We start from the raw sequence: 26,840 nt of genomic DNA, 5'->3' as shown, positions 1-26,840 counted from the left end.
GGGTGGCTTATATTCATTTATTGCTTGTATATCAATAATAATATCGATAATAATAATAATAATAATAATAATAATAATAATAATAATGATAATAATAATAATACAATATGTAGAAAGAATATACATGTAGGTTACATATTTACAAAATGTTTTCTAGATGAAATGTACGATGACCGTCGCAAAATATACATTGGACTTTCAATCATCTGAATGAGTAAGTACACATTAATATCGGAGCATATAAGACATTTTCCTTTTTTTTACATTCGGATAAAATTCGGCAAAGTTTAATGAATAACACGCTAAAACAAAATCATTGAAACATCACAAATTTCTTGATAATAAACGATACCCGTGCCAGCTGGAGTTAGAAAGGTTCGCGTGTAATATATATATATAAATATATATATATATATATATATATATATATATATATATATATATATATATATATATATATATATATATATATATATATATATATATATATATATATATATTATATATATATACACACACATTCATATCGCTTATGAGCGAATGAAGAATTGCCGTGTATATTAACAAAATTATCCCAAACCATATTAAAAGGCCTGTGTAAGAACCCGGAGGCTCTACTTGAAACGTACACGCGATAAATATGGAATACAGTAGAACTCACCGTTATTCGGATGACTAGGGACTGTCCAGATTTCTTCTGAATTATGAATACAGTCAACCCCGATATATCGCCCTCCCATTTACGGCCATCCCGCCTACCGCCAGGTTTTCTCAATGTGCATATCAATACAAATACAAAGTAAAGCACCCCAATATACCGCCATACTCTCTATACCGCCAAAATCGTTCTGCACCGATGTGGGCGGTATATCGGGGGCTGACTCTAAGAGTCTACATGGTTGAACCATGTAAACTATTACAGTGTATTCAAAATTCGGAACCAGTTTCCAGGTAAAACGGACTGAATATTTCATCAGAACGAAATGAAAATCCGGATTGAAAAATCCGAATTAAGCAAGTTCTACTATAATCACGATCTAGTGAAACCTGGCCACATATCTAATATCTATCGTTAGGGCCCGAAGTTCCAGGTTCCCGATCAAGATAAGTTCATTTTCAAAAACAGTCGACTCCACTCGCCTAGGATCTCGTAGCACAAACAGAGTAGACTCCGCCCGAGTCGGATTCGATCAGCTCTGATAATCGGATGTTTTTTAAAACTGTTTTTGTGACACGATATAGGATATACTAAACATCCAACTCGGATATGTCTCTCAAGTCGGACACATTTTTACGGGCCCGAAAGATCCGACTCGACCGAAGTCTTTTCCCATCAGAGGCAAACGTATTTTGCCGTAGCTGGAGCAACGGCGCTGTTAGAAAGTCCTCAATATTTTGTCCGGGGCACACGATAATCTGAGCGACACACCCTCGAAGTAAATATCACAATAAGCATTTTTACGACTAACGGAATCTAAAAATCCGCGCTCGTATTTAGCACCGAAAAAAACTAACTAATCACTATCTTCATCTGTATCGGGAGGAAGCCTTTCACAAAATGAAGCCAGGTTCATGGCTTAACGCTCGAACCGCATCGTACCTCACAGGGGCCTGACACAAATGTTAGTTCCGACGACCAGTATGCTAGATACCAAATATAGGAAAATGGTTATTTCTTACTGTACATGGTCCAGTTCCACAGTTTTGAGTCAAGAGTTTTGAGTTAACTCATTGAAAATGAACTAACCTTAACTCAAGAGTTAACTCAAACTCACAACTGTGGAACACGTGTCCAATATCTTTGACATTGTATACTTATACTTAAGTTAGGTCTGGCCCATGTTATCTATCTGAAACAAGGAAAAGGACTCAAACCCAATTAACTCTTCTTAATAGCCGTGATCACACGGAGACGATTTGGCCCGGGCCAAATTGGCATGGATCAAGCCCGATTCATTTGAAATTTGGCCCGTTCCTAATTAGAGAGTGCGTTCACACACAAACCACTGACTCGATACCGAACAATGCTCAAACAAAGCAAAGCGAGTAATTTCCGGAACCAAATGCAATTCAAACGCAATCATTTGTCCCGTGCTAAATTTGGTTCGTTTTTGGTCGAGCCAAATTTGACCGGGGCAAACAGGCACTGGCCCATTTGGCACTCGTGAGAACAGTGGCCAAAAAAGTTTGTGCGATCGCGGCTTATGTGACCATCATCCCAACCGTCCTTGCTAAAGTAAAAATCTTGTTAATAACAGCCTAAAGTAAAAATCTTGTAAATAACAGCCTAAACATTCCGTGTGTGTCTTTATGATACAACCAGAATGAACTACTTCTAGTTCTGATTATTCGAAAATACGAACAAAATCAGAATTATCGAGTTTCTTTAAACGCATAACCTCGAATGGAAAATTGCGCGCGGGTTCCTTACCGAAAACAGAATAAAAACATACACAATACGATTATCAGACACATACGATCGTATATAGAATTAATATAACGCTTGGATTTCATATATCACTTCATAATAATAATAATGATAAAAATAATAATAATAATATTGGTCCCATTATTAACATCAGTTCTGATGAATGGAATACACGCAGAAAACCCTCATACATCGCAAAAACAATATATATATATATTCGAACAATTCTATCGCCGATGCGCGAAATGTTGCGTGTGAACTCGTTTCTGAAAGCGCAACGACTGCCAATAATATAGAGCATATTCTACACATTTACAGTACATAGCTGTCGAAATACTGAAATACTAGTATAATATTGTGTGCGCGCTAATAACTACTTTCATCTTTCATTTGATTCAGTTTTTAATCTAAGAAATGATAAACTAGTATATGAGCATGATATGAAAACATACATATATATTATATACATATACAGTAGACCCACTACGGTTGCGGATCAGTTTATGTTGGTATCAATCGGGTGACTTTACCACCACCCTTGGCCCACAGGGGAGCGGATGCCGGCAGTTCACGGTTTTTCGTTCGAGTGACTTTGAAATTTTCTCCCCCCAAAAAAATTAAATGGCGAAATCGTGAGCACATTTCGTTCCTGATTTCAACCGGGAAAATACTCAAAATGCAATATGATTCTTAAACCGGATTTCATGATCCGAATGAAGCGAGGTCAACTGTATATATACCGGTACATGTTAGTTAGGGAGCGTTCATATAGTACGTACAACTTCATATGGTGGGAGGGCAGTTTAAGACAAACACTGTCTGATACAGCGGTGGATCCAGACGTACCCCCTTCTTTCGACAGAGTGACCTTGGAATTTTCTACCCAAGACTTTTTATTTAGCGAATGGTGAAATTGCGAACATATTTCATTACGAATTTCAACCAGGAAAGTGCTCAGAATGCATCTAATTTTTCAAAATTTTCAGACCCGGCCCAATTAAGAAGTGCGCGCCCTCTTTTCCAAAAAGCTAGATCTGCCCCTGTGATACAGAATATCTAATTACAGTATTCTAATATCATCCCACTCTAAATATCCTATTTCTAAGATTTACATGATTTTATATAATAGACACATCGTCACTATCAAATTCTAGCGACTAACTCAGCGTTTTTCATTTAAAGCTCAACAATTTAAGCAGCATATTATGGCCCATTCATTGGTTGAGGGTGGTCTTTCAAAATATATATACGGGTGGGGGGGGGGGGTTTGTCAATGAATTAAGTACCAAGATTGTAAAAGGGGGAGGGTGGTCTAGAAATGGTAAAATCGACCATATGTTCTATTTGAACGCTCCTGTACGTATTGTATAATCAATGAAATGTTACATATGACTAGTTAAGTAAATGTTACAATATAAAGAAGGCTGCAACCTGTTCGTAATTATCTTAACCGACCAGCTCGAAAAACCTGTCAACATGTGCAGCAACGCTAACGATATGGCAAGAAATCGATTTCGAGTGTTGAGACTCAAATAATCAACGAGAAAATCAGAAATCGATACATTAATGATGAACTTTCAGTATCATGAAATTGAACATTACATAGTTTCCAACTGTTGGCAAGTCAAGCGACGAAATCCAACACTACGGCTAGAATGAAATGATACCTCGTTTCTCCTAATCGGACGGTTCATTTCGTAAACAGCAATGAATTTTATAATCCAATTCATACCTATCGGGTATATCGGATATCAGATGTCTATCTAACTGCCGGGTCTGTTATGGCTAGCCTGATTATGATTTTCAAGAAAATGGTCATGTACAGGGTGGCCGGCCAGCCGGCTGGGTCAACCTCCAAGCTCAACGGAAAAGGAGAAACAAGGTATCAATTTTCTAGCCGAAATATTTTCTTTTCTACAAAAACAATGCGTAAAACTTCTCGGGCAAGCTTTTTCACTGATATCACTTATTCATCAGTTTTTTTTTTACTTTGGAAGAGTCTATTGCATAAACGGATAAATACCATAGTAACAACGAACTTTTAATTGTCACTTCATCAACTATCCACTAGTTAACAGAATCAAACAATCATCTTTTCAAGCATCATTCGCGTGGTCAAACCACATCAGTTGTCTACCGTTCGTTCTATTTGGCAAATTAACCTTAACTTAACCAAGGAGATGATGTCAATAACCTTTACTACGCGCAGATTATAATGCGATAACAGCCATTAACGGCGCTTAATTTCAGCGATCATCATCATCATCATCGGCAATTCGGTTCCCTCTAAACGGCAGAGCGTACAAGTCTCTCTAAAATGGGAGAATTAAGGGCATGATTTACGCCTTAGTAATAGCGTATAGTTAAGCGGCAAAGAACCGACTACGATCTTAATCGGGCAGCCGATAATCGCAAATATAATTACGGAATATTCGCCGAGCTCTGCCGTTAATCTGAAAAGGATTGGTTTTACTTAATACTAAGAATTTCACTATATCACGTAGCTGTTCATAGTAGCGACACCAGCAGGACCTTCTCTGATTTAGAAATGCCAAAGTTCCAGGCTTTTGCTATCGATGATGCATTCATTTCATCCCATAATTGGAATAATGGAAATAATGCTCGGAAAATGAGCTCGGAAAATGTTTTTTCTTTTCTTTTTTATGCCTGAATTCTTCAAAATTTTCTTGCGAGATGGCTACAAACGCCTGTTTGGCCTTATAGTTCCATCAAATTCGTCCGTGGCAATGCCCATACCATACATACTACTACGTGAGTGCAGTATGAGTGCACCTATGAAAAAATAACCCATCGTCTTTGAGTATTGAAAGAAAAACTCTGTCCTCAAAGATGAAGTAAGAATTCAGAATCTGATGCTATTGAAATTGTTGATTGGTGTCTCGTCGCGAAGGCTCCAAAAAGTAGGAACTTAAGTATTTCGAGTAGGTCTCTGTATGGAAAACATGGCTATCAATGACTTTCAGTTTATCAAGTCGTACATTTAAATTTTAAGTACATGTATAACAGTAAACCCGGCTAAATCCAGATAATTTATGGTCCATGAATTCAATCCGGTTTATGACTGGTAGACTAAATCTTAGTATTTGAAGTTAATTAGCGAAACCCACAGTTGAGAACTTTGTAATTTTTAACAATTTATTCTAATATGACAGTTTCAGAGTTAATGATATACAGTAATTCAAACATATAAACTTCTAAAAAAAAACCTTCCTTAGTAACGTCTATATTCTGAAATTACTTTACATCGTTATTAGATAAACTCCGAAACTGTCAGATTAGAATAGATTGTCAGGTCGACTGTGGCTTTTGCAAAACAATCCCGTTTATATCTGGATTAAACTAATCCGGATTAAGCGAGGTACACTGGAAAAATGCTTGTGCCCAAAATAAAGGTTAAATCGTTGTCCATTAGGCTACAGTATGAGGCATACCCTGGTACGCTTTCATTCATCATACAAGGGTCCGATCTAAACACTTGTCTGATTGCCCGGGACAAGTATATTCTCATTTGGGCAAGTAGGTTATCATTATCGCTGGTCCACCGTGCCAGTGCATTTTTACGCCTCCTAGCATTTTTCCCAATCAATACAATGGATGATTTCACCACCAGTTGGACTGCCTGTGTAGGACGAGTAGATTAATGAGGGGACACTAGTGAAATATCAGATATGCTTGCCCCCTGGACAAATGGCTTTCATTTCTTAGATCGGACCCCGCGTGCAGATCTTAAAAGACGAGAGACATCATTTCGTATCGCTAAATATTTCAGATGAACAACGAACGACTTGAAAAGAATTAACAGTAATATCCGATGAATAATGTAGAGGCAGCAGATTGCACCACCACGCTCAGTTCGTGTATACGTATAAGCTGCATGCACCATATGTTCAGCAGTCGAGGCAAGGGACTGGCTTCATCTCCGAAGAGACAGCCGCAACGTGTGTACGCCGTCGTCTTCTTCAACTATATTTTCTTCGTGAAATTTTCCGGAAAAACGCCTTTTCTCCCTGTCGATTCGATGATGCCCATTTGCCAACCGTCGTCCTGTAACGAAAAGAAACGTTACCGTATAAAGTCCGAAGCGAACGATTCTATTCACCAGGGTGGCCACTTTCTGCCCCATTTACAATCTCCTGTGTCCAGTTCCTCAGTTGTGAGTTCAGATTTGACTCTGAGTTAACTCATTGAAAATGAAATAACATAAACTCAGAGTTAACTCTAACACACAAATGTGGAAATGTTACAATTCACTTCTCATCGAATCACGTACTGATACCCTCATTGCCCTCATTGACGTTTCACTTTATTTCTATATTTTCCTGTAACATACAGATAAACAAGTTCTTTATTTTATCATTTATAAATACTCATATTGAAAAGTAATTATGTTTTCCACCCGGTATAACTACTACTGAAAAAGCACCATGTTCAATGGTAACTATTATAACAAATAAGGATATATATATCGTAACTAGAGTCTATTATGGCAGACGCATTAACTGAACCTAATGAGCAGAGATGCTCATATTGTACCAGTGATTAGTTTAACACTCTTTCTAAAGACAGTTTATGTCTATGTCATGTCAATATAAGAAGCATAAATAAGAATTACGTGCACCTAACAGTTTACCTTAAATCACTATGCTATGCCCCCCCCCCCCCGATATTATAGGAATAACTGAAACATGGACAGTTTCTAGTAGTGACAATTCAACTCTGTACAATTTAAGTGGATACAACTCAATACTTACAAGTATAGAGGGTCAGAGAGGGGGTGGTATTGGCTGCTACGTTAAAGATATTTTGAAATATGAAACTCGAGATGATCTTACTATCCCAAACATGAAATCAGTTGAATATACGTTTATAGAAATCTCATATGGCTCAGACAAATTTTTAATTGGCACATTCTTCCATACCCGAGGGTCTTGCTCATTGTTTAAATACTTTTTAAGAATGACTTTAAGGCAATTCAGGCTCGAATTAGGAGCCATACTAGTCTTTTTGGTGGCCGATTTCAATATCAATCTCCTTCAGTCAAATAATCATGTTCCGACCGAAACCTATTTACTTGACTTATACAGTTACTCATTTTATCCACTTATAGATAGACCAACCGGTTTAACAGAAACAACTTCTGCACTTATCGGCAATATTTTTTGTAATTGAACCCAAGCCGATAAAACCAGATCAGGTGTAATGATCTCTGATGTTTCCGGCCACTTACCAATTTTCATATTAGTTAAATAATGTTCAAACTAGTTTCATGCAAATCATTTATTGAAGCTGACATTAATCGATTCTGTAGTTGTCGATCTGCACTATGTTAAATTTCTAGCATTGTTTGAGAAACGTTTAGTTGATAGTTTCCCATATGTAACAAGGAAATTTTCCAAGTACAAAGACATAAAAAACCCCTGGATAACAAAAGGACTTTTAACTTCCGCAAAGCGAAAAGAAGCTCTTCATAAGAGCTACTTAAAAGAAAAAACCCAATCAGCAAAGCTGGCTTTTAAAAGATACGGAACCATAATTTCTGAATGCGCGAGAGCTACAAAAAAATGTACTACTCACGAGATTTCTCTTTGGTCCATAACGATTCTAAAAGATGTGATCATTAGTAAATTCAATATAAGCTAAGAAAAAGAAATTTTCCTGAAAAGTTTGTTGTCGATTACATGGTTTTGAATAATCCACTAGATATAGCGAATGGTTTTAATACTTTTTTTTACAGAAATCGGACCCAAATTAGCTGCAGATATTCCACAATCCCAAAATCACTTTATCTACTACCTAAAGAACTGTACACAGAGTATGACCTATTTCTAGCACCCGTCATTGCAGAAAAATGGAAAATATCGTGAAAATTTTCATGCCTTAGGGCAGTTGTGGTGTTGATGGAATAAGCTTTAAACTGGATAAATTAATAATTGATATTATCTATAAGCCTTAGTTAGATTTTCTTTGGGTAATGTACCAGCTTCTCTTAAACGAGCGTTGATGTCACCAATATTCAAAAGTGGTCACAATAAAATATTTTCCAATTACCGTCCTATTTCCGTATTACCTTCATTTGCAAAGATTTTAGAAAAATTAGTTTGTTATCGTACTGTTAGCTTTATGGACCATTGCCATGTAATTTCTAATTATCATTTGGCTTCCATTAGGGCCGTTCAACAGCCATGGCTCTGGCTTTATTGAATGCTAATCTAATTACAAAACTAGAAAAAAAGAAACTGCCATTGGCATTTTCCTAGACTTATCCAAAGTGTTTGATACCATCGATCATCAAGTCCTGCTAAAAAACTGGAATATTACGGTATCAGAGGACTGCCAGGGAGCTGGCTCAAAAGTTACCTGTATCAGAGGTCACAATCAGTCAAGTTTAATAATCTAACTTCTAACTTCAAATATATTACTTGTGGAATATCTCAAGGATAAATTTTGGGTCCTCTGCTTTTTATTCTGCATATCAATGAATGTGTAAATGCATCTGAAATTTTTCAGTATCTATTGTTTGCTGATGATACCAATACTTTTTCCAGCCATAATCCAATTCTATTGCAGGATATTGTTAATAATGAAACTAAAAGTCTCTCAGATTACTTTGTATGTAATAGATTACCATTAAACATTTCGAAGACTAGTTATATAGTCATTAGTAGAGCTAGAAAAAAACCTAATTTTAGATTATTTATGGACAATAGCAGAATCTTCCAAGTAAAATCGTCTAAATTTCTTGGGGTACAGGTAGATGAGGATCTAAACTGGAAAACCCATATACAATCAATTGCCAAAAATAATTTCTAAAAGTGTTGTCATCATCCGCAAATTATTATTCTTCTTGCCAAATCATGTATTGATTAAACTGTATTACCCAATGGTTTTTCCTTATTTACAATATTGTAACATTGTATGGGGAAGTAATTATCCTACAAATATTAATAGTCCATTTCAACTTCAGAAAAAGGCCATTAGGGCTGTTACCAAGAGTCAAGTAATATACTTAAGTTAGAAGACATCACCAAAAGGCCAAACTCATGTATCTATAGGCCTATGACAAAAATACCCTTCCAAATCCTTTGACAACTTATTTACTAATAATACGGCTATTCACCAGTATAACACCCGGCAACAATACGACCTACACACCCCTTACTCTCGACTTGATAATGGAATATAGCATTCAAATCATCTAACAAAAAAAATTTTTGTCTCGATACTGATAAAAAATTTAGTGATACAGTAATGTGTCAATTATCATATATATCTCCTTCAGAATCTTGTTTTTTGCTTGGAAAATCTTATCACTCTTTACTTCTTTGTTATACTTGCTATTCTCTGCGTAAGTGGGTGATTTTGTGTGAGAGTAATGAAGGAATTCGAGCTTTAAGCTTTTTCCCGGTGTATTATTACAACATTAATGTTAATACATCATTACTCATTTATGTATCAATATATTATAACTTGTTGTAATTCTATCCAAATTCCCTGAGTTTTCCAGGTTTTTGCTAAAATTTCTTGAATTCCCAGAATCGTTTTGTTCCCGATTATTTCTAGATGTTCCTATTCTTCAAGTTTTCCAGGTCAGTGGCCACCCTGTTCACCGTAGATTTAAAGAATAAATGAATATGCGTAAATGAGTACGTAATATCATGCCCTACCTGTTCTTCTTCATTTTCGAATTTGATTACAATGACAATGTCGCCTTTCTCTAGATTCAGCTCATCGGGGTCAACGGCCGCGTACGGGTGAGTGGCTATCACCTTGTACAAAGCACCTTCCGGTAGGTCTTCCGTCGGCTCGTTGCTCGTCGGGACTTGATAGACGGCGCTCGAATCCTCGTCGACGACGTAAACGGATTTCTCTTTTTCGTCCTCCTCATTATCATCTTCAACCTTCGCCGGCGCTTTTGCCGACGTCGGCGTCGACGGCGGAGGCGGCTTTGGTGGAGCGTCGTCCGGTCGCGGCGGACCGGGCATCGACACGTTGTCGTAGCCGTCGACTTTCGGTGGCTCCACCTGGAAATAAAACGTCGACTGAAACAAACGATTATCGCCGAAAGCATGCATAAGTTTTTTTCACGACACGAGGAAGAGAGCCACCGACACCGCAGAAACGGGAAACATGCGGTAATACGGTAAACCGTGCGTTCGTCTGATCGAAATGAACTCTCACAGAGTAGCATCAATGCCTGGCAGGGATTCGAAACCTGATGGCATCGAGACAAACCATTCCGCACTAGCCTGCGTGTGCGCAGCTTAGATGATATCAAAATCTGAATTTTTCGAAGTTGAAAAGATCTCCCGGATCCAAAACGTCAGACTCAAACATGGTTTACTGTACTTGCTTACACCTGGGCCCAGTTTTATCGACGGGAACTACTATGTTGATAACTAACCGAATCCCTTATAATATCAATTTTCCAATAACGTATTAAAATGACATTTAATTGTTTAAGGTCAATAAATTGACATATCTCAGATATTTCTTTCGTTTCTCCAATGAAAACATCATCAACCCGTCGATAAAACAAGGCCAGAAAAACAGGTGCTGTTACAAATTCGGAGAGGATAACAATGCAGGAATAGATACAAGAGGAATATGGAATGGTGAAAAACGACGATCTTTACAAATCGATAGGATAAAATCACCCCCCAATACAGTAGACTCCGCTCAAGTCGAAAACCCTTAACCGTTGGCAGTTAACCAACCGATACTGCCAAACAAATTCGGGAAACGAGGCATACCATTGTATCGTGTCTACCTGGTAGTGTCGCGCATCATTAGTTGATATGATTTTGCAATGTTTTACAGGTGCTGCCGTCTTTCAATAGAGATTCCAACTAATTTCAACAATTACACGGACTGCAGGGTAGATGCAATATAGTGTGGATGGATTATACATAGCATAGCGGGGTATACACAGTGAAAGGGTAAATACTCGTCAGCGAGCGGTATTTTTGAGCCTCTAAAATCATACAAATTATTTCAACGCATCCTCCTTGGTTGGTCAGATCCGATATGAGCGGTCCCTGACGTATGTAGCACGAAACAGACGAAGAAATTTCGCAATGTTCGCGCTTATATGATCACAAAATTTAAAGAAAATGTATGATTTTACATTCTCATCAATCAGGAGCCAGGTCCACAGTTGCGACTTGTGATTTGACTACGAAGTCAAACCAACTTGAGATTTGACTACGAAGTCAAACCGATTGAAAATGAACTATCAGTAATCAAACTCGAGTGTCAAATGGGGGCACCGGCAACACTACCGTGGCGAGCGATATGATTCACTAGGGGTGGGCGCAGGAAAACCAAGTTAGCCTAACCGTCGTTAGTGGCTTATCCATGGTTAGGCTAACCAACTTAAAATAAGAGGCCGCACGAAGACAACGGTTAGCTAACAGCGATTTCTGCCTAACCACAGTTAGCACTAAGTTATGCAGTTATGCAGTTATGCCCCCGGTAACTGGGCTACAAATTCTTCTACAGCGGAATCTCGTTAATACGAAATTTGTTGGCAAAAGTGAAATCATGGTATAGAACGGGTTTCGTATTATCCAAATCTTGATCGATATAAATATCTTAGCCAGGACGTGCTAGAAATCATCGTAATAAACAGGTCTTGTCTTGAACAGAATCGTGTAAACGAGGTTCAACTGTGTATTTCAATCGAATTTGAATCAATTTTTGTCATTAGCAAATGAATTTTCAGCGAGGGAGAAAGTGAATCTTATATCTCTCCAATGAATTTTCAGTTTTGGATCACAATCAAAACCAAGCTCAAATCTAATTGAAAAACAACTAAATTGTTTATCGAAGAACTGTGAAACTGACTGCGAGTGTATTGGCTGCTGGATTTATACCCATAAATTATACATATTGAAGTAGAGATGATGCGTTCACACTCCGCAACATGCTGAGGTTCGTTAGCTTACTTTTTTCACAGGAGAATTTGTCACCTCGATCGGTTCGTATCTGCTTTCCTCCTCGACAGCCGTTTCTTCCGTCGTATGATTTTCTACATCTTCTTTTTCTACAATTCCAAAAAAATAACATTATCGATTATCACTTTTTTCAATAACTTACTCCAATCCTCCTTTCATGGGCTTACGTGGCATTGATTTTAGAACAATATTAAATGGTCACACGGTTGAATTATTAAAGGCTTATTCGGGGCTTATTCAGCATGGTAGCGAAATACGAGACTTCTTAAGTGGCGAAAGTAATTCTGTACTGAAAATGGTAGCCAACTCCAGGAATACCTTCAATATCTACAGGAATACTGAAGATAACTAGGCCTATTACCGGTAGGTCTAAGGATATAGTCGAAAAGTTGACAAAACATTTTCGGACTTTATTTTTCTTCATTATTGTGAGATTCTCTTGATACTATCTTTAACTGACTTTTGAGCAAATGGCCCCTGGTATCTGCTTGTATCTCATTGCTTGTTCTGGAGAGAATGTTTCATACATGATTTTTTTAGCATTAGCTCGTGCTGCTGCCCGATTCGTTATGTGTAATAACAATGATTGACCATAGAGGTCTGGAATGGGTGACCATTGAGGTCTGGAATGAGAGTTCTGGTTAATTTGTTTCAGGGATATATCTGTTGTCATCTTATTCATCGGCCTCATGTGGACATTTGAATGACAGATACCCAAAGTTTCTAAATCCCCATTTTTATCATGCTTTTTTTTTGTACATTTGGCGTCATCATATTTACGATGGTCAAACAAATAATGACGTCATATGTGTCACGTCAGCCTCTATGGTTTTGAAAAATGTCAAACACCTTTTGAATCATGTTCGCAAGAAGAAGCATACGCAGTTCGATTGAGTAAAGGCTAGTTAAGTAATGAAGGAAGGCTTCGAAACAGTTATGTAAGCAGCAATAATTCCAACATCGGCAGGTATTCGAACACGATGACATGGTATGAAACCCTGCCACACTGGACCAATTGCGCAGGTACAGGCACAGGTTAACCGCGTGTAAATGTGCAGCAACAAAAGATTGCTCGTTGTATAATCGCCGGATCAAATTTCACAGATAAACTCTAAATGGAAAACCCGGGCTAAAATGAAACGGGATTTCTTGATTGGGTAACAATGACATCATCTTAGCTGCATGCGTAGGGTTTTCTGCCGTATGGCAGTCTCGATGCCATCAGTTTCGAGTCCCTGCCGAGTTGTTGACATGATACTAGAGAGAATGATAAATATCTTTCTGAATTACATAATTCTAGATACAGTCAAGCCCCGCATATAGGTAGTGATAAAAGAGGGCTAGCTTAAAACCTAGCGCACGCCACAAGACATTAAACAAGGGTGACCGGTGAAATTCTTTTCTGGCTTCTTTCACAACAGTGCACGTTCCAAAGAAACATCAAACATGGTTTACCGAAATACTTTTCGGCAAAACCAATATGATTTCATCAAGAGACATTTGCTTGATTGCCGTGTGCTATGGTCAGAATAGCTACACAAGAAATGCTATAATTCAATAACCAATCAGGGACAACATGCGGGGATCATGTGATGAAACTAATACTTTTCCAATCACAAGACAAGTGGCGCTGTAGGTTCATTTTGGTGTTTCTTGTTTCACAGTGTGCACCTGCGGAAAACGCCTGCGCAAACCCATAATCGACAAATCGGTCTCGTTTTTGTGGGTCTATTTCCTGCACTGGGCATAGACCCAATTTTCCATAGGCTTATGAACAGAGATCCCAGGCATGCCGCAAGACAGATACAGTACAGATAAGCATGAAGGCAAATTACAAAAACTGTTACTTAATAGTTCACTGTACTTTGGAAATCCTTTCGCAGATTGTTTATGCAAACGCTTTGCTAAATGCACAATTATTTCATGATTACTTATCAACTCCAATAGTAAACAAGGGGAATTGTGCGAGGGGCGTCCTAGAATCCATCCGATCTTCTGCAAACTAACCTTCTGATTTATTTTCCGATTTTTTCGTCTCCTCGTTGATAATCGAGTTGTGTTTCGGCGACGCTTTAATAAGTACGGGGCTGTGCGTGTGCGACGAACCTCCTTCCGACGAGGCAATCGACGAACGCTTTTCGGAATCGTTCAACTGACTGTGACTCGGCGACGTTCGAAATTCACCGGCGTTGAACTCGCGCTCCAGTTCCTGCATTGTATCCGATAATTGTAGCTCCACCTGTTGGTAAATATAGTAGATGATAGATTTACGGTAAAATCCGTTTAAATCTGTTTAACTGACAAGGTCGAAGTGGCCAGAATTCAATGGGATACCGGCAACGCTAACAGTGACAAGCGAGGATTACGCGATGATCCACCAGGATCGCTTGCTCACTGCGGGTGACCGCCCTTCAATTTCTTCTACATTTCAGTCAAATTTGTGTCAACTTTTCTCATTAGTAAATCAATTCTTAATGTAATCTATACCACAAACTCAGTGAGAAAGCGAATCATATATCTATTCAATGACTCTGATAATTTTTCAGATTCAGAAGCCTAACAACCGACTTGAAATTTCACTGAAGATGAACTAATTCTCATTCAAAACTGTTGAGGGGTTAAGACAGGCTAGGTATAGTACAATAGTACACTCCACTCAAGTCAGACTGAAAATTTGAGTGATATTTGAGATATGTAGATGTTATACTGGTTTTTGTATATTATTTCAAGGAAATATATCAAGAAACATATGAGTTAAACGGTTATCCAAGTTTAGTCGATGAGCAGAGTCTATTGTTTCATAATGTCTATTGTATACAATGTATCAATTCATCATAAATATATTGACATGATAATAAATCGACATCGATCACAATGCTTTAAAACGGGCGAATACACACCTTTCCGATTTCCGAGTTAAAAGTAGCTCCGCTGCTGTAAAGCTGTAGTAACGTCGAGGAATACACTTGCACTCTGCTATCGTACAAAGATGGCAATTCTTGATGTAACTCGTCATTCAATTGTTCGAATATGTCTTTCGAATCTTTCAATTCATCAGCAGCCTACAGGGGAATAAAACATTCAAATCAGCACATTCAGAAACACGTTTTCAATGGTGGTTAGAATTCCGACGATAATGAATCGGAAAACAGTGGGCGGCTTACAGGGGCGGATCTACGTAGCTTTTGAGAAAAGGGGGCGCACATGGAATATCGGGTCATTACTTACACAAAAGCGCCATAAGGTAAGCAGGCGGTCAGAGGGGTCCTACCCCAGAAAATTTTGATTCCCGATTGAAATTAGGAATGAAATATGCTCTTGATTTCAACATTTTCTTTTTTTGGGGAGAAAATACCAAGGTCCCTCAGCTGGAAAAAGGGAGTCGCACACCCCCTGGATCCACCCCCAGCCTGGTAGCGTTGGCCGTATGAAACAAAATTGTCGGCGGTGTTATTTTGAGACGATTTTTTTCAGGGTATGAACCATATAGATTTTCAGCTGGCGGTACAGCGTCAGGGGTACGCGTCGTTGAGGGAGCTAGGGTCGGGTTCTAAGCTAATTCGTTACTCGCTAAACTCTTCCTCAACCAACCTTACTTATCTTAGCGTCGTCTTTCTTCTTGGCGCTTTTAACGTGTTCGAGGTGGTGTTTGGAATTGTCGTAGTCGACCAGTTTGCGACTGCGTTTCGCGATCTTCGTTTTCATATCGGGAAACTGCGCCATGTATACTGACAACGGACCGAGTACCTGCTCCGTCAACTTATTGACGTAATCTGCCCACAGTAAGTCCTGAGACTGAAATGCGTAATGAACGAAAAAACATCAGACAGCACATCAGAAAAGCGAAAAGGATTTTTCATTAGATTTGAACCATTGACACGTTTGCTGCCAATCGCAAATCTTCTACTGCGCTCTCCTTTGCCAATGCCCAATTGTTACAATACGCAAAATTTTCATTTTTGAAATATACTGGGCAGCTCCAATAATCATATCTTATCTGGTCCAGCTGCAAGATGACTTTTAGTTGCGCTTTGGCCACTGCCCGATCTCAGGAAGCTGGAATTAATGGTAATGTTGTCTGTACAACACGATAACTTGTCCTGGCAGTGAACATGTTCATCAAAATCATACATCAAATAATTGATTACCCAGTAATGGCATTTGGAATAATCTGCATATGAATCTATACCAGGTCCTGTTTTTGAAATCAAGTGTCATCGCCAACTTCAAGTAAAAGACTTAAAGATGTCGGCATCATTTCTTTCAAATTCGAATCCTCAGCGGCATCACACAAATGTTTTGGGCACATCGAATCAAAAATGTATTAATTTTGTGACAAGCCCAGCTCATTATATGCAGCGCAAGGGTTCTGTAAATCCCTGAGTATGTATGCATGCCATATCTGGATATCTGGATTTCCCTCAGCAGTACTTACTTCAACGAGTTCTCGCACCTCGGCATGCTCCGTCCAGTCCGGTTCGTAGACTTCCTCGATAACTTCTGATAAACTTTTACTTGCGATGGAGACAGCTATGGAAAAACAAAAACCAAATTCAGAATTATCGATCCTACTAGTAGTCTAGGTGGTAACACAGGCCTGAAGCCAGCCGTGTCTTTTAGGCTTTGATTTTCATGCAAGTGTAATTTTTTGTTAAGGTGGAAATGTTTGGAGCTTCAGTTTTCGCCAGAAAAATTTGGAAATTAGACCAAGGACGAGCAATTTCCCAGCTTCTAGCCTATTTGGGGTGAAAAATTTGCTTCTTTTTCCTGCAATTTCGTTCAACAACTGCCTTATAATACAATCTGCAACATCAATTATCAATAAAACACACAAACCTTTTACACATTGTATATAGTTCTTTAATTCCTTCGTTAATCTAGTCGCCTGACTCTGAAAATACAACCAATGATAAATCGTTAATCTACCGAGTTATAGGGTATCAATCAATTTCATGTTCCCCTGTACATTCATCCCCTAGAACAGCTATTGCCACAGAATCCCTACAGGTCAGTCATTCCTGGATATAAGGAGTTTTAAAGGAGTTTACCAAGGAGAAAATTTCATATATTTCAAGGAAGCGTCTGCATCATTTTCATGCCAATTTCCGTAGGCTCCTCATTAATCAGTACTTTTGATCTCGGTAAACCATTAATTCGGTGGTTTTGTAAGCAAATATTCATCTTTTACATTACTACACGCGGTTTCTAATCCAGTAACTGCCTAAACGGTTCCACCCGTACCAAATTAGGCATAAAACTTAGAAAATCGTTAATTGCCTTTTTCTTCAAAATGACGGAGTTTTAAAGGAGTATCTGACGTTTTGCTCATGGAGTTTCAAGCAAAACGCATTTTCCGTTTAGAAGTTTTTAAGGAGTGGTTAGGAACCTGGGCCATTTAGGGTGGTGACTCGGTTGACTAAGTTGACTCGGCAACTCGGAAGAGTTGGAATTCGCTGTATGTCGATTAAAATTGATGATGATTGATGATTAAAAGGTCAAAACCACAAAAATCTAGGGGTCCAGGGACGCCATGCCAACTTGGCGAAATGCCTGTCAATCTGATCATTTCAATATTCAACATCCCTCGGTGCAATCAGTTAGCTTGAAACTCACCGCAATCATAGAACTTGTCATGAGCTAGAATTTTGCAACTGATTATCGTTGTTATATGTTCTATGAGGGTGCAATTCATATCAGCTTAGGGTCCAGTAGAAATTCAAGATTTTCATTAGCAATAAACATAAAACAAACAAAAAGGTACATCAGTCAACTTGTACCGGGAGGTAGCAAAACATGAACAGTAGACTAGATGAGAAGATACACAATATCTGTGTATGATGATGACGAGAGAAATCCCACAAAAGCGAAGCCAAGATTGAAAAATTCTATATCAGAATGATTATATTTGAGGAGCGATCAGTATGCCTGATGATGGCTAACAGTTGTTAGCCGAAACGTCGCTCCTCATATATAATTTCAATTTTTCAATCTAGGCTTCGTTATTGTGGGATTTCTCTCATGAACAGTAGACTCTGAACATTTCATATATTTACAATCAATATGATGGACTCTGAATATTTCATATATTTACAAACAATATGATACCCCCTCGAATGGCAATTGAAAAACTGTCTGTGTCTATGTTCATTTTTCCAAAATTCTCCTGGGAGGCAAAATTATATAGGCCTATAGAAGATTAGAGACATTGCATTTACTTTTGCCATGATGAGCAGCATTACATGTATTGCAGGGCAAACCTAAAGATGTTTAATGTCTGAAAACATATCAAATGCAGTAAATCGGTTACTTTGCGTAGTGATTGGATCTAGTCCAGAAAGTTATTCTGCATTTGTCGACGAAAAGTAGTAAAATTGACACTTTTCACTCTTTTTTTATTTTCTTCTGCAGTCCTTCAGAGGTTTTATGTGAAAAATACTCAATGATAAACAGATTTTCATTGAAACGCTGATTGTAAAAAACTTTTTAGTTTTAACAACAATTTTTCCCATAGCCCTCCCATTTATTTCTTGGAAAAAATCCGTACTCCAAGTAATTGAAACAAGCCATAAGTTGACAACAATATGGACGTCGTTCACAGAAAAGCCCCAGTAGGCTAAATCTAAAACAACGAAGAAATTGAATCAAAATTCTTGGTTAATTGAGACAGGTTACGTATTCAATGACGTACAATATTCAATCGAATGCCTCATCAGTATAACTAGCGCGTCGGATAAACTTTATCTTAATAATATATTAGACCGGACCGCTCGTCGATTCCCGCTGCTAGTCACCGATTAACGAATTATACAGCCTTAAACGCGCGCTCGCATTCCAAAAGCTAATTTATACACGCGCTAAATTGGTTTCATTCACCTAAATCAAATGTTTATGCAACCAGCAATATCAATGGCGTTACAACTGGGCATTGTTGTTACGCTGGAAAACCGTATGCGTGTTTGTAAGCGACTGAGACTATTTTCTATGACCTATTAAGTCACCTACTACGTTGCAGCAGTGTTCAAAACCTCGTTTAACATCTCCTATTCCGAATCGTGAAAATACCCTTATTTTGTAAATTAGTTGAATGAGAATAAATTATTATCACTATCAACCCTTTCACTGGGCCGCCATCCTCTATCAAGCGCTATCAGTAACAAATCGAATTTTTTCAGTTATATTTCATCGAAATATGAAAGAAATGTTCAAATTAATCGGTCATCAGCAGTGATACCCTCAGTAACACCTTTCATATTTCTGTATGTGCATCAAACAAATCAAATCAGCATTTCTCATTACAAAATAGTAACAAATACTGAAAATCAGGAACAGTTGGCAGCTCTGCTTTCATTCCCAGCTTATTGATTAACAACATAAGCCGCGATCAGACAGAGAATATGATTAGGCCCGGGCCGAATTGGCACGGATCACTGATTGGCTCCTGACTGGAGGAATACCGCATTGTCATTGACCACTGCATAAGTTAAGAGCGGCCGACAAAAATTTCTATTTCTAATACCTTTAATGGAACGTCTCCGTAAACCCTTAACTTCGACTTAAGTATGAGCCGCCAACTTTTACTCAAAGTCGATAGAAAAAAATTGATCGTTAAACAAAACGCAAAGTGCGGCGCCCCTGATTCTTACAGTGCGCGCATCCTAAAAATGCGAATAACATTCGTTAATGAAAACATCCGCACACTCGTGTACATATAAGTCACATACGTCCGTATATAATTTCGGTATTTGACCCTCGAAGGAAAAAAATTGTTCCGCTATCAATAGGAATTGAACGATTATAATTGGCACACGTGGCGGATAAAAAGTCAACCGAGTGGATTTTATTGGTTTCGTTTCATCGATTTATTCGTCCACTTGAAGCGCAGACACACAAACAAGAATGACAGAGAGAGAGGGGGGAGGGAGAGAGGCAACTGAAATCGGTATCTGGCAATGGAATGTGCACAGTTGGCCATTAACACAAATATAGATGACGCGATGATATAGAACAAGGACGGTTGTTAAATTCGATTGTAACACATTTCGTATTAACAGATACGAAGATTAGTCCGTGCCAATAAATATCGCTTAATTCAATCACGTCCCCGGATTCAGCTGAATGCCCGCCGCCAGCCGAATGTCAACAACCCTTCCTGCAGTTACCTCTATCTATATGCCCTCCCTAACCCTAGCAGACCGACAATTTTCAGTTGCGCCATGCTGCAATTGGAAAATTCAAGCGGCTCTGACCACTTATTGCACCCTCCCCCCTAAAATGTTCTGAGTGCCTTTTTTTCTGGCCCCAATCTATTTCGATACATTTTTATAAACACATTTATAGATTTATTGTTGCCATAGCTTAGAGAGAAGTCCTCAGATCCCCCGACAAGTCAATGAAAGAAACCTAGATTTGGTATTGGGCGATCGGGCTGATATCGGCCAGGAACAAATCCATTCAACAAGCTATTTCAGTCTCCTGTTTCTACAGGCGAGCAATTTTTTGTTCGACAACGAGCAATTTTGACCATCACGCTTGATTGCTTGAAAAAGTTACACGTCCGTGCCAGGCTTTTACAAAATTCTCCCACTTTTGTAAAGAAAAAAAGTTCCCCGACCTTTCCCCGATATCCAGGTAAGTGACCGCCCTGTAACAGTTTCAGCTTACCTGTTGATGGTGAAAATTGTTGGTATATATGTCAAAATGGTCGTCTTTCGTTTTCTCAGCTTTTCCAAGATTTTGCAGTACCTGAAAAACAAAAACCAAATCATCATCCTCGTCGACTGGAAATCGAAAAAGGGTCGACCTCAACACCTATTATAGAAAGCTGCAGGCTTCAAAACTGAACGCGATAGGAAATTCTACATTCTAATTCATGACCCGAGTAGGAAATGCTGCCTCGATTAGATAAAAGCATGATCAAGTAATAACGTGGTAACCGACAATGAAATGAAAACCTTGTAGTCATTGTACAGCGATGAAGTCATCAGATTGTTTGCCGAGTCCCTATTATACTGTAGTGAAATGTAAAGAGAATCCTACACTGACAAAACGAGACGGATAAAGTTCGATAAGTTTCCTTAAAGCTAATAACTTATCGATTCGACGTTTCGACTATAACCTAATAGTCATAGTTCAGTCGTCTTAATAGTCATGTACAGAAATTAGGATATACAGCCAACCCCGATATACCACCCACATGGGTACAGAACAATTTTGGCGGTATAGAGAGTACGGCATTATATCGGGGGTGTTTTACAATGTATTTGTATAGAGATGTACATCGAGAAAACTTGGCATTATGTGGGAGGGCAGTATATTGGGGATTGACTGTAGTGAAAACATCGAATTAATAGACAGACGCCGGGCGCCTAAGGCGCCCGGAGGACGTCCCTTTGGTAAACGCGTATATGTGGGTACTACGAAGTGTCTTCTTAACCGATTCTGACTAGCTGACAAAGTCAGAAAAAAATGACGTCACTTGACGTCCGGTTTGAAGTTCATGGGGAAATCGGAAGTAGAATTACGTCACGCTAAAATCCGGCATTCCACTAACTAAAATACGGTAACTTATGGATCGGGTTATTTCAGAATGTATTTATTTCATGAAATTTCGAACAAGATTGGGTTGATGAATAGTTTAACAATGAACCGCGTTGATCGATCCAGTTGAAAATAGCTGAAATTCCCTTAGCAACAGGGGCGAATTCATAATAACAAAACGCGGCCGCGGCCCGGTGCCACGCGGTTCGAATCCCGGAGAATTACGCTCTCGCGCGCGCAGCTGTCATTCTCAGCGGCAGCACTGAAATACACTTTTTTAATCAAAAGTAACGACCCTAAGAACTGCGGTGAGAGTCGCGTTAGAGTCGTAAAATTTCTCGGCCAGCGCGGCGGCGGATCGGCACGGCGTAGTCTCGCTCTCGAGCAGCAGCAACATCGCGGTCGGCAAAAACATTAGTCTCCGCCCCTTCTTCACCAAATAAGGAATTCGGAACCGCTGGCTGCGTGCACTGCTTATTTTGAACCGTATTCCAGGCGGATTAGAAAGAAATGTATATTTTTCGCAAGAGAAATCAATTATTGTACTGACATTCGCATTTCCTGCTAATTCGAGTTTTTTCTAGCAGAAAATAATTTTCCGATTTGTGCGTTTCAACGCGTATTCGATTTTTTTTCTTTTTGAAGGTAATTAAGAAATACGTTGTAATCTTCTCTCATCTTCCTTTTATTTCCAAATGGAGCTAATTTCTAAATTAACTACCAGGTCAAAATTCTTCAATATTGCAAAAACCCCTCTCAGTTCCCACCGAAATGTCATTGGTTACATTATGGTTTCACAAAGAGTTTTAAACCATTAAAAAATGACACTTTATCCAAATCGAAAGAATAATCTTTTTAGCAGACAGTGGTACCGAGACCTGATTTATGAGAAATTTTTTTCTCGCAAAAATTAAAATATTAAATTTCATTTGATCTTATAATATAAGATTAAAGAATTATGAGGTTTGATTCATTTCTGAAATTTGGGCTTATAATATATCAAGCCCAAATTTCAGAAATGAATCAAAACTTACAGTTACAGAGTTACAGTTTCATCTTCTTTCTTCCCACCCCTTAACTCGAGCATTAATTTTAAATTTTCCAAGTTTTGACTAAGTTGATTTAATTTCTTCATTAATTCATTGCTTTGGGTTCAACTACAGTACAATTTCAATATGGAATATTGGAGTTGATTCTCTTTCCAGTTTCATTAACAGCATTTAAGTGTGCTCCTTGTCACTGACAATATTTTGAGTGTTTTCGACTTCGTTACCCCGTACTAGAGGTTGTTTTCCCCAATCGCTATCATTTCTTACTATGAAAAATTGAATCAAGCTGTGACGAAGCGTCCGTCACTTAGATTTCATCTATTACATATTAAACTATTAGGTTTAAGGAAACTTTTCGGACTTCATCTTTCTCGTTTTATTAGTGTGGGATTCTCTGCAACACATCGTTACCACACGGAATATAGTGTTTCACCAATGGTTAATCCCACAATGATAATGAAAAAAATAGATACTAAAGTTCGAAATATTCCATTGAAGACGACTATATGTATAGTCGAAACGTTAAATAAACTAGCCTACTAGAACTTTATATCATTTAATTTTTGTTATCATTGTGGGCATCTCAACATTTTCATCAATACAACAAGGATGTAGTGTTTAATCAATGGTTTAATGTAGTGAAATGTACCGGTACTTGAGAAATCATCAGGAACCGCCAACGATATGACAGATCATGTGCAAACAATTTTCCAAGACATATTTTTCGACGTCAAGATCTGGAATTCTGAATGAATGACCATTTCATATAGACCTGTTTTGAGTAATGTTAAAACCAGTAAGCCTATAAACCTGCTTGGCTTAGCACATATAATAATTAATACGCACAGGCTATTAAAGACAAAGAAAATATTGTAGATAAATTTTGTAAATTATATTCTGTATAGGCCCCTGTCCACAAAACTCTGTTCCCCATAAAGTGCATCATTTGCTTTTCGAGTGGCACAGTGACCAAGACCTTATAACATCAACGTAATTGTAATACAAGACACAATTTCGAATTTGAAACTTGATTTTTTAGGGCAAAATAACAATCGACAACCGAATGAATCACTGAGTGATGCATCAAGTAAATAGTTTTTTGTTGTTGTAACATCCAGAAATTCATCGGATATTTCTAAATATTACTGTTTATCCGGAACCCTGCAGTCCCGTTGAGTTCCGCAGCATAAAAATGCCCAAATAAAGTTAGAGTAAATGAAACAAAACTACATGAATTTCATACTTTTTTCAAGTGAAGTCCAACTGATAACACAGGGTCCGATCTAAGCACTTGTCCGATTGCCCGCGACAAGCATATTCTCATTAGGGCAATTAGTAGGTTATCATCATCACTCGTCCACTGGGCTAGTGCAAAAGGCCTATTTCTCAAAGCTCTTTTCCCACCCAATACAACAGATGATTGTGCCACCAATTTTGACTGCCGATGTATAAGGGCAAACCGATTACTGAGGGGACAAGCGAAATTTCCGATATGCTTGTCATACGGGCAAGTGGCGTTTATTCCTTAGGTCAAACCCTGAAACCTGATTGAGACAGTCGAGAATATCAACATAAACTTAACGATTAAGAATACGGTAAAAATATAAAATGGAAAGTTAACAACACAACTACAGTCAAACCCGCTTAATTGAGAGCACATCCAGGAATGATGAAATCCATGACATTCACCAATAATGTTCTGTCACATTAAGGATCAATAAAGTCATTTTGAATTTGAATTTTTGATAAATCTAGATTAAACATGGTACTTCATATTTAGGATTTTTTTCTAATTACTTGATCGCCGCCTGGGATTCTGCCATAAACATCGACATAGGGCTATGAATTCAACTTTACCCCTCCCGTCATGTTTTTATGATAGTTTAGTATAACAAAAAAAAAACCCAGATTTTGTTGCTGTTGATAATAATTTCTGTCTTAATTTCTGATCTCACGATTCGCACGAAGTCTTGCGTCTTCCTCGGTTGAATTCAATTCAACACAAATTTCGTCCCCGTTTTAATGTTTTTGCAGTCCTTCAGATATTCTACGCGGGAAATATTTGAATAAACTAATTTCTATTTTCCTCTGGATCCCTTTCCATTTTAAAAACACCAGTAATAGAAAAGGGTTTACAGTAAAAATGCCAGAGGGAAATATGCACTGTATCTGTTTATTCGTATTCAAAATAATAACAGCAAATCCACGATTTTAATCTAATGCTTTCGACGAAACTTTTGATTCGATTCATCATTTAAAAAAAACTGGTATTCCAAACCATAATAATGAACTATTCATTTCATCGTTGATTGGACATGATAGATTGCAACGAACTAGCTAATAAAAATCTTCTGATAAACTATTCATTGAATCATTTAATCTTTATGAATTACAACAGGAAATTCATTGATCTAAAAATATGTTATATCTAAACTGTGCATTCATTTTCTAATTTCCAATAATGTAGATAATCTAGATGTCATCTAGAATAAATAAGACCATGTACTATGTTTATATATTCTCATGTTCTAATTGCCTAGGTTTTTACTTTTTTTTTACAAATCACAGATTCACTTCTCAATTTCAATTACCTAGAAATATGTTATACTTCACATTCAATATTCAAAATCTAGTGTAAATGAGAATATCATGTCCAATGTTCATAAAGTCCATGTTTGCAAAATCATCTATTTCCTGCTGGCATTTTTACCTATGGCATTATCCATGGTATGATTTTTTATTCTAGCATTTTTACCACTGGCACTGGCATTAATTCCTGGATTAATCGAAAATACATTTCTCAATTTCATATTTTTTCCTTTGCCCTTCAATTTTTTTCAAAATAAAATCAGACTATGAGTAGATGAAAAAGAAAGGCTAATGAAGCATAGATCAAAATCCGAATTAAACTGATCCAGATTAAGCAGGTTTGACTGTACTTCGCATCAAAATGGCGATTTTCTTTATATCACGAACAACTCTGACGAAAAGGTTACCCATCACTCAGGTCTTTTTGATTATAAACGAGCGGAGAAGAAATCAAATTCCTCCACAAGGGAAAACATTGAACAAGCAACAACTTTATTTGTCGAACCTTATATACAGCCAGAGCTATGAATACAGTTACCACAGACAACTGGATGAGTTTCAGCAAAGACACAATACACCAAAACAACTAGAAATTGAGATGGCAACAATGGATGGAAAGTTTAGAAATTCAACACAAGAGCACGCTCGCTTACTGAAATTGAGAGGGCAAATGGGTAATCCAGTGCAGACCCCTTTCAAGCATATCTTGAAATGCCAATTAGGACGGTCAATGATTACACAAACAACAGGATACAGTTCAGACATAATTTGCATGCAAAGAGTTAACAGTTGACAACTTAACTCTTCTACTTTAAAATTATCCGTGCCTGACAAAGAATACAAGTCGAAATTCTAGTCAATAAAATTTCATTGAATGACACAAACCCGGAAGTAAATAAAGACCAGCCCTCCGAAATGAACGTTTAAGCGAGATTTTGAAGTATTTATAAGAAAGACACGTACATAAAATATCACCGATCACTAGGTGCATGGTGTAAAGATGCATCTAAAGTTAATCCTTAAGACGATTACCTTGTGTTTCGTTCGGACGAACTGTTTTTGTAAGGTCTTCGCGAAGATACCTCCCTTGCTCTCCGCCATCTTGCTCGGCGATTGAATGACGCCGTTGGATGGATGGCTCCGAGCACATTCCACGCGCGACAGCGCGTCAAAGAAGCGAAACCCCGCGGCAGAAATGCTTTAGTCTAGTCCTCTAGTTCATCGTCGGGATAATCTAGTTAATTGTCTAATTATTTTTTATCC

The 26,840-nt window shown here is 38.1% G+C and overlaps 1 protein-coding gene across 4 annotated transcripts; it reads right to left on the bottom strand.

Annotated features, from left to right (window-relative positions):
• Positions 1–536: 536 nt before the first annotated feature.
• Positions 537–26,678, bottom strand: LOC141906749 (myc box-dependent-interacting protein 1-like). 4 transcript variants are annotated; one of them, XM_074796067.1, is made up of 11 exons: positions 26,610–26,678; positions 21,064–21,144; positions 17,239–17,293; positions 16,838–16,932; positions 15,994–16,197; positions 15,303–15,464; positions 14,410–14,641; positions 14,250–14,306; positions 12,394–12,491; positions 10,114–10,488; positions 537–6,493 (listed from the first exon to the last, which is right to left on the bottom strand). In XM_074796067.1, the coding sequence occupies exons 1-11, from the start codon at positions 26,676–26,678 to the stop codon at positions 6,413–6,415; spliced, it is 1,509 nt and encodes a 502-aa protein (XP_074652168.1). In that variant the 3' UTR covers positions 537–6,412. The 4 variants fall into 4 exon arrangements, with proteins under 4 accessions (XP_074652168.1, XP_074652169.1, XP_074652170.1 ...); XM_074796068.1 differs by having other exon boundaries at positions 10,114–10,470; XM_074796069.1 differs by lacking the exon at positions 14,250–14,306.
• Between the last annotated feature and the right edge of the window lie 162 nt (positions 26,679–26,840).

The sequence above is a fragment of the Tubulanus polymorphus genome, chromosome 6 (genome assembly GCF_964204645.1).
Source record: "Tubulanus polymorphus chromosome 6, tnTubPoly1.2, whole genome shotgun sequence".
Lineage (NCBI taxonomy): Eukaryota > Metazoa > Nemertea > Palaeonemertea > Tubulaniformes > Tubulanidae > Tubulanus > Tubulanus polymorphus.
The sequence above is the reverse complement of the archived record's forward strand: the minus strand, read 5'-3'. Positions and strand labels throughout refer to the sequence as shown.